This window comes from Myotis brandtii, unplaced genomic scaffold (assembly GCF_000412655.1).
Source record: "Myotis brandtii unplaced genomic scaffold, ASM41265v1 scaffold55, whole genome shotgun sequence".
NCBI lineage: Eukaryota > Metazoa > Chordata > Mammalia > Chiroptera > Vespertilionidae > Myotis > Myotis brandtii.
The window spans coordinates 2,556,705-2,566,115 of NW_005370042.1; the positions used below are offsets into that span (position 1 = coordinate 2,556,705).

General features: G+C 39.6%; 1 protein-coding gene across 1 annotated transcript in view; it reads left to right on the plus strand.

Moving 5' to 3' along the window:
- MRPS28 (mitochondrial ribosomal protein S28) overlaps positions 1–9,411 on the plus strand; it is a 111,338-nt gene that overhangs the window by 12,908 nt on the left and 89,019 nt on the right. The window contains exon 3 of the mRNA XM_014549375.1: positions 3,110–3,291. Within this exon, the coding sequence (XP_014404861.1) occupies positions 3,110–3,291 (182 nt within the window). The remainder of the gene's footprint in view (positions 1–3,109; positions 3,292–9,411) is intronic.

Sequence of the window (9,411 nt, forward strand, 5' to 3'; positions counted from 1 at the left end):
TCCTGCACACTCCACACTGGGGATGGAGCCCACAACCTGGGCATGTGCCCTGACTGGGAATCGAACTGTGACCTCCTGGTTCATAGGTCGATGCTCAATCATTGAGCCATGTTGGCTGGGCTACTTTTCACTTTTTCATGAACATTTTTATTGGCATTTTTTATTTCAAAATGCTAGACTATCCCAGACCACAGAATATTTAAATCAGAATATATATATATCTGATTTACTGGGAAAGTCCAAAATATAACTTATTTAAAGGATTTGTTTCTATATAAGAGGGGAAATGCTCATATTTTTAACATGTTTTAAGTCTGTTAAATCCATGTAGTAGCAATAGCATATTAATTTCATTTAATCTTTTGTTTTCTCACCAGTTTTATATTGACAACTTTAAAAATTATACCAATATTTTAAAAACTAATATGTAAAGGAATGTTGAAAAATATTTGTGTGTAACATTAGTGCTCCTGGTTTTACATTAGCGAATTCTAGGAGCATTATTTCTGAGTTTGTAATAAAAACCTTCTGAAATCTTTAGTTTCAAAGTGGAATCTAACATTTTCAAAGCATGTTTAGAAGAAATGACCAGTTAATATAAAAATAATGAAAGAGTGTGTTGAAGTAGATATGAATCTCTAGTAAGACATGAAAAGTAAGTTTTTGTCAACTTATATTGACAGAATATATGGACAGCTTAGATTGTCCATACGGCAGTTGGACATCCCTCTCGCAAATAAGTTGTCATATTAAGTTTTTGTCAACTTAATATGACAAAATATATTGACATATTCAGGAAGATGGCTAAGTAAGTAAACACAGCACTCGCTGCCTCCCTCAACATCAAAATTACAACTAAAAGACGGACAGTAAGTTTTTGTCAACACCAATAAAATGTTTATAAATAATACTATACATTTTCTAAAAGAAAAAAATGAATATATTCTGCATGTGTTTGTTTTGTGGGTGATCATATGAAATATTTCTAAGCAGTCAGACTCTTTTATGACTTCTCAAGTTAGCATTAGCTTTTACTATCTTTATATCTTTCTTGAGTCTCATTTTTACTCGAAAATCTTGCTCCCTTTTAATGTGTGTAGGTTTTGTTTTATTTTGATTTTTCTTTTAAATGTCATATTAAATTTTTCTTTTACTTAACATTAAATTTTGTAACATGATTACAACTCTTGGGTTTGTTTTGATCAGCATTAAATAATGGGAAATAAACTCACATTTGAATGGAGCCTGGTTTGTAGGGATTTGGGAATAAAATTCAACAGTGTTGATGCAGTTTAAAGCTGTGGGTACTCTGGTGTTGGCAGTTGGCAGAAGAAGCATGAATGGTAGATGCCCCATCTAGGAGTAGGCTGCTCAACAAGTCCCTTGGCCTAGTTGAGACATTGGGTTCTCCCATAGGAAGTAAGTGCAAACTGAGGCAGAGAATATTGATACCAGAGAAATGTAAACTTACATTCATATAAAAACCTGCACACAAATGTTCATAGCAGCTTTACTTATAATAGCCCAACTGGAAATAGCCCAGCTATCTTTCAGCTGATCAGTGGTTAGATAAACTGGTCCATCTGTGCCATGGAATACTACTTAGCGAGACAAAGGAACAAGCAGTTGATTCACACATCAGCTTGAATGAATCTCAAGGGAATCATGCTGTGTGAAAAAAGCCAGTCCCAAAGGGTTACAGACCCTGTGATTCCATTTGAATGACATTTTTGAAATGACAAAATTATAGAGATGGGGAACAGATTAGTAGTTATGAAATTTAGGGATGGGGTGGGCAGAAGGGAGATGGAGAGCAAAATGTAGCGCTAGAACTGTCCTGCAACTGGACTTTGGTGGCAAATACATGCGCCTTCCCATGTGATAAAATTGTATAAAATCCGAATGCTCTGGGTGTAATATTATAGTGTGTCTTACAAGATGTTACCATTGGGAGAACTGGGACAAAGGTGCGGGGATCTCCATGTATTACTTCTTACCATTGCATGTGTATTTACATGGTCTCAAAATAGGAAGTGTAATTAAAAAAATCATTTCGCTAGTCTGTCAGGCCCAGCACTGGAAAGACCTGTGAATTCCATAAGCACAACCCCATTATCCCACATCATCTCCTGTAAAATGATTTATTTGGTTAGAAGCAGGGCTGTGTGGCATGTCATGACAATGACTGTGAAATTCTCTTAGTTTATGGATGGTGGTTTTGATAGAAGCTTTGTGGGCAGGGAAGGCAAATCCATATTCAGAGTGTCCATTCCAGTGATAATATATTCATTTAGAGTGGTCCTGCGTGACCACCCTGCCACCAGGTGGCCGGCTGATCCCAGGGAGAGCTGCTGTATCGGAAGCTTAGTGCTGGTCTCTGTTCTTGGCGGTTGGTCATTTAGCAGTGTTGGGTGAGTATAAGGTTGGGTGAATCCATACATAACTTCCATCCCACAAAAATTCAGGGCCTTGCGGCCTTGGCGAAATTTCTAGTTGTCTGATGGTCTGGGACATGTTGAGATACCCCTCCGGCCCCTACAACAGAAGCACATCCCTGCTGCCATGGCCACTGTGTTCTTGAACCCATTTGTGAGGGGAAAGAGCTTGACTGATGTCCGCAGGACTGGTTATCTTGTCCTCTGATTATTAAGCTTCCTCTCTGCTGAAGAAATCACTCCCATGCGACTCATTCGTTTTTTCACTCTGTGTCCATTCAGAGAGTGACTGGAAGGCATGTTTTTGCAGGTGGTCAGTACTAGGAATAAGTCCATCACCTCCTGGGATGCCCTCCTCACAGGGTCAGACTCCCCTCTTCCCCAGGCAGGAGGCTTTGTCTAAGGCCACTCCGAGCCCTGCTCACAGTCCTGGTTCCACTCCAGCCACCCGGCCACGCTGGCTCCTCTTCACGAAGTAAAGGGAGGAAATGAAGTTGAAGAGTATACCTGGCTTTTTAAAGCAAAATCCTATGTATATCTCTTTTACGATTGCTACAAAATGTAAATATACAGCAAACTGACTTTTAAATTTCCCCAGTAAGATTTTATTATCCCCACCATATTATATCTTTATATTGAATTATATGCACATAAATACCTCTTTTCATGTTTAGGGCTCTCTGAAAGGTGCGGAATCCTTCGCGTCGATGCTGAGACATTCTCCTCTCACTCAGATGGGACCTGCCAAGGATAAGATCGTCATTGGGCGAATCTTTCATATTGTGGAGAAGGATCTTTACATCGATTTTGGCGGCAAGTTTCATTGTGTGTGTACAAGACCAGAAGTGGATGGAGAGTAAGTACAGTCATTTCCAAGTGCTTCAGTAGTGTTCCCATTAAGTTGAGATACTTCAAAAGTATATATTATTGGACTTTCGTTGGTGGTTTTAAAAAAGATAGGAAATACACTTATTTTTCTCTCATAATGCCAGTTCACCAAGTTGGGGCCAGATCCATGTCTTCTCAAAGCAGTGAGAATAGTTTTGGGGAAGAGCTGACTGTTCATCCTTTGTTTTCCCAAATGATAAACAACAGTCACGGCCTAAGCCCTGTTGCTCTCTGGTTCCACAGTCTGGTTCTTTCTGGCAGTGTGCTCCGGGGTGGCTCACTGCAGCCGGACTGCACCTGCCTGGCTCCCGCTTCCTTCCCCTCCCTCTGTGACACATGCTCTGATGCTGGGAGCACAACTACAGCTCTGTGTCTACGGACAGTTTTTCCGAGAAAAACTTTCTAACTTAGCCAATTCTTTGTTGTCCAGTTTCCAATTTATCCGGGAAAGGAGGGTTATACTCTTCACAAAATAGTTATCCAGTCTCTTGATTTCTACACGTAGAGATACTTCGGTTCTTTTGAAACCCTTCTCTGGGTCTCTTATAGCTGCCTGTCACTTAGCTTTGAAAGTATCCTGATCTTACTGTCTACAATATTTTATTTTATTTTTATTTTTATTTCAGAGAGGAAGGGAGAGGGAGAGAGAGATAGAAACATCAGTGATGAGAGAGAATCCTTGATTGGCTGCTTCCTGCATGCCCCTACTGGGGATCGAGCCCGCAACCTGGGTATATACCCTGACCGGGAATCGGACACGGACCTCCTGGTTCATAGGTCGACACTCAACCATTGGGTCACGCCGGCCGGGCTACAATATTTTAAAGTACTGTTTCAGTTATGTTGCCTTTCCACTTGAATCCACACCAAAATTTGAGGGTGGAAGATATTTTATTCAAATCTTACCTGTAGCCTTTATCATTGGTGGAAAGATGACAACCCCAAATGGGAAGGCGATGAGACCCAGTGGGTCTCTGGTCTCCCGGTTGCATGCCAGCAGGTTTAGAGGACATGGCTGGGTGCAGCAGCTGGACATATGTTTGCTCTCTGACTGCACATATTCTGGCAGATTCCTGCTCTGGTACGTTTATTTAAGTGACTTAAAAATAAGATGTAAGTATTTATCTAATTTGTTTATTATTCATCAGCCTGATCTTTTTTATCCCTTTTGAGAACCATTTTTCTCTTTATTTAGAGTTGTGTGTAGTTGAATCTGTTCTACTGTAGGATAATTTAAATATTACAGAGTAATTAGATACATGAAAACTCAAATTTAATAAAATACCCAGCTTAGCAAAATGGTTTACTTTTTTTTTATTATTGCTTTCAATAAGTCCAGTGGCCTTTCAAACTTAGAGTAATGGATAAGATCAGAAATCATTTGGGTTAACTGAGTATCTTAGTGAGGCACAAGCCTTTTAATAAGTTCTATAACTTTTTAAATTTTACATTAGTTTTTGATTATGGCTTAAAGAAACGGTTTCGGCCTTTGTCCCAGGAAGCGCTAGAGTTGTGCAGAAAGGCTGCCGCGATGGCTGTGGGGCGGAGCAGCTCTGCATTCAGTGTTTAAAGTGGGGAGTGGTGGTGGTATTTCTACTACAAAAAAGTAAACTGTTTGAGAAACATTTTTAAAGGAAAAATTAGTTCTAGAAATACACTGCATTAATAGTAACATTCAGAATATAAACTATATTTAAGCATGTTCAGTAGTGTGATCATGTTAGAGTGAATTGCAAAATAGAAATATTATAAGTAAATTTCGAGATTTTAGAGGTGTGGATGGGGCCTCAAAAGTTATATCTCTTACATTGTTTTTCTTTCATATCAGCTACTGTCTTGAAATCAGAAATTATATTGTAACAAATCAGAATGACTCTGGCACTAACTTCTGGTAATTAATTGAAGTAACTGACTTGCTGAATTAATGAACATTCTCTTCTCTTCTATAAAACGCACTTCAGATTCCAGTGCTACATGGACAATTAGAAAGTAGATGTCCTCTACTAACCTGGGCACTTTTGCTTCTTCCAGTTGAGGTATATCTTTAGCAAAAGCTAGTTGTGTTTGTTCCAAAACCTGTTTATATTCTTGTTAAATAATATATTTGGTTATTGCCTAAACTAATAAAACATGAGCACAGAAATGGTTTTTGTTCTTATGAAATATAATTTTGGAAAGACTCCTCATAAAGGAGAGATTTTGTTTTTAAACAAAATTGTTATTGAATTTGAATGAGTAAACCATAAAGATTGGAGAGGTCAGATCATAAAAAGTCTGGAAGGAATTGCTTTCCAAATGTCCTTCTGTCCCTGTTTTACGCTGAAATGGCTGCCTCTGGCCATTGCAGACACTGCAGTAGGGGATTGTTTGTGCCAGGAGATCAGCACCGGGCCCCAGGGAGTGAGCCTCTACTCGGGGAGAAGGCTTGGCCCCATAGTAGGACATGTGCGTTAATCGCTAAGTTAACGTCTTTGCGGTATATGTGTATACTTTTTTATGAGTCCTCACTTCAATCTACTTTTCCATGAGCCAATCCTGTGAGTCAGAGAGCTTCTGCTACTTAAAAATATAAAACACGCTGCCCTTTTCTTTAGACAGTTTTCCTGTGTCAATAATACAGCACACAATTTCCCAACTTGTCCTAGTGTGGTTAAGATCCCTTTCCATCTCCCATGTGATAATCATGATAGCGAGGTTTTGTAAAACCTACATTGGACTTTATGTATGTCATCTGATTTATTCTTCCTTAAGAAGCATAGAAAGTGGGAGCTATTCCCCCATTTACCAGATGAAGAAAATGAGTCTCTCTGCGTGAAGCATTCCAGTCGGACAACTGCTTATTACCAAGGCAGGGGCTCAGACCTAGAGCTGTGGGTGACCAGTGCCGGGAATGTTCTCTTCACTCTCAAGTACTGTTCTCTAAACCCTACAATATAGAGTTCTTAATATCTCATAAAAACCTCCTATAACAGTCTCCCATAGGAATCCGTTTTATACCAGGGATCCTGAAGGCATGTGGTAATGAAGCTCGAAGGAGGTCTGTTAAAGAACGGCAGGTCGCCTGTTACAGTGTCCTTAGCTATGGTGTCCATGGTTATGGTGCACCGGGCCCTCGGTGTGGTGTCCATAGTGTGCTTGGATAGTGTTACCAGCTATTAGCTGATGAACAGTGGGTCCAGGTTTTGTTTCAGAATGAATGCTTTATCATAATTACAGTGATACCTGTGGTTACAAGAACTTAATGTCTGGCAATTATTAGTAGCTTAGAGTCAGTATCCCTGTAGTTACTTGGGGATGATAAGTTTATTCTACAAAGAGTAGAAAGTTGACTTTTTATAAATGTAATACTTAATTTTTAATTAGATTGATTCTTTTTATAAAATGTCATCTACTTTCTTTGAACATTTTAGACCTAAAGTAGTTTAATCTGCGTTTTTTGGTCTTTGTTTTTGATGACCAAGATCAAAGTAATAAACATTAATTTCTGTGTTGTATCGTAATTCAAATATGTAGAATTATTGCTCCTTAACCACATAACCCCCAGTTACGTAGTTTTTGTGTTTCACCTATGGGTGTCATCTTTCTTTTTCTGTTACTGCTCCTGTGTTTACATTTTTAGCTTAGACCTCTTAATTTCTTCTTCTAATATTCTGATGCCTGGGAAACTGGTTACCAAATTTGTTATGCTGAAAAAATAAGAACAACTAGTGCTTGAGTAAGAACCTTGCAGCCTCTTCTCTAGGTAAGTGTGTGTACTTGGACTTCAAGGTGCATTTTGACAGCTCTGGCAGTTCTCGGCTTAACTCTTCATGGGTTCTGTGGGGACTTGATGCCACCAGATAACTGACTTCCTGAAGAGTGAGGAGTGACCAGGTTGTGGTCCTGCCTGTGTTGACGGCTGTTCACTGAGCTCTCGATAGGGTATGTCACATATCAGAACAGTGTGTGCTGAACTAGGCAGGTGCTGAGTGTCTTGGACATGAGCAGATATTGTGGTTGAGACCTTAACACCTCCAGCAGGACCAGTAGTGAAAATAACATGGGTTATTGGATCGCAAGTAGTATTTGAAGAGGTACCAATTCCTACAGTGAATTTTTAAGTAAATCAGTAAACTTCTTAAGAACATCATTAAGTCCAAAATATTGCTTTATGGCGTTGATTAGTTTGGTTGGCTTGGAATATACTTATAATACATTTTATGAGTCTCAAGAATTAAGCTGTTTACTTTATTTTTAAATAAAGTGGGTCATGTACAGTTTTTCATGGAGTCAGCAAATATTTAATGAGCCACCTGTGTGTCTAATGCTAACGGTGTACAGATTAAAGGCAACCCTTGCTCTCAGTGGGTGATAGTTCAGTTGTGGGGATAGAGAGTGAACATATATAACAGGTTTCCTGGCTTCTGTGGGGATTTGGAGAAGAGGGGATCACTGAACCTGTCAGCTTGTGCCAGCAGGTTTCCCAGAGGAACTAACATGGAATTGAGTTGTAAGGGTGGGTGATGGTAGGAGATAGAAGTGGGGGCGGTGGAAGGGAGCCGCACTTGCAGAATACTTAGCGAGAGAGCCTGGCTCTGCTGGGAACTCAGGTGGCTTCCTTGGCTTAATTACATGCTGAGAATTACGTGAATTACGCCTGAGGATTAAGAAAGGAGTTTTTCATTAGCAGTTTAGGGGACAGAAAGACCAGGTATAGGTGACTGAGTAATTGTGGGTCGTGAGGTGGAAGGAATGATGTTTGGTTTCAGACCTAAATGACTATGTGGATAGTAAATTGGGTTGTATTGGTTGGGTAGGTGGAGGAGGGGGTGTATTATATTGATATTTTTGCCAGCTTCAAAAATTAAAACTAAAATGTCGGTTTCTCTCATTCCCACTCATGGGCATAATACTTTTGATTACTATCAGTTAGGAACATTCCTCTTTTTACTGAAATATAAAATCCTTGTGGTTAAATCATGCTTATCTTTTGGCTAAAGAGCCAAATTCTCTAAATCTTTTCATTAAGTTGTATTTTAATTTTGATTTTTCATGAATGGTATACATTTCTGTAAAATCCTGAAATCCAGTTGTATTTTTTAAATATATTTTTGTTGATTTTAGAGAGGGAGAGGTAGAAACAGCAATGAGAGAGAATCATTGATTGGCTGCCTCCTGCATGGCCCCTACTGAGGATCGAGCCCACAATCCATGCATGTGCCCTGGCCGGGAATTAAACCCTGATTTCTGAGGTTCAGAGGTCAACGCTCAACCACTGAGCCACGCCAGCTGGGCTGAAGTCCAGTTTTATAAGTGAAGTCCATTTATTTTTTAATGTGTTCATGAAGATTACATCTTTTAAAGCATTATTTCTACACTGGCATCTCTGTCACAACACACATGATTGACAGCTCAGAAATCGCAGTTTCAAAACAAGCATGATTGGCAGTTCTAAGGTAACTAGCACATGCACTGAATATTATTTGTACTTTTGTTTGACAATAAGGTGGAATAAACAAGATGATTTCCCAGTCTTTGTTTCTATTTCAGGTTGTGTGATGTATCAGATCAAATGAAGAGTGAATGGATGGATGTTGAATGTTTCAAAAACTAAAGTTTTCAAGGTGTATTTGTGGGGGAATAGAGAAAATAAGATTTTGAATGAAGCGATTCTTTTTATTCCAGCGGATGTTGTACACAATTAAAATATGTGTATGTTTTTCAATAAATTGACGATTGAAAATCATTATATTAGATTTTTATTAAAAGATCTCTGTTATCTAATAAAATTGAAACATGCAAATTGACCGTACCTTTGCTATGCCAAAACCACGCCCACCAGCCAATCAGAGCAACTATATGCAAATTAACCCAACCAAGATGGCGGCCAGCAGCCACAGAGCTGGAGCAAGCAGGAGGCTTGGTTGCCCCGGCGATGGAGGAAGCCAAGCTTCCCTGCCCTGGCCGGCTCTGGCCTCTGCTGAAGGCAACAAAGTTTCAATTATAGAAGATAAATAAACCCCAGATACCTGCTTCCAGCCAGCCTCCACTGGGAGGTTGGGTGGCTGGGGGCCGTGACTAGCCTGCAAACAGCCATCAGCCCCTCACC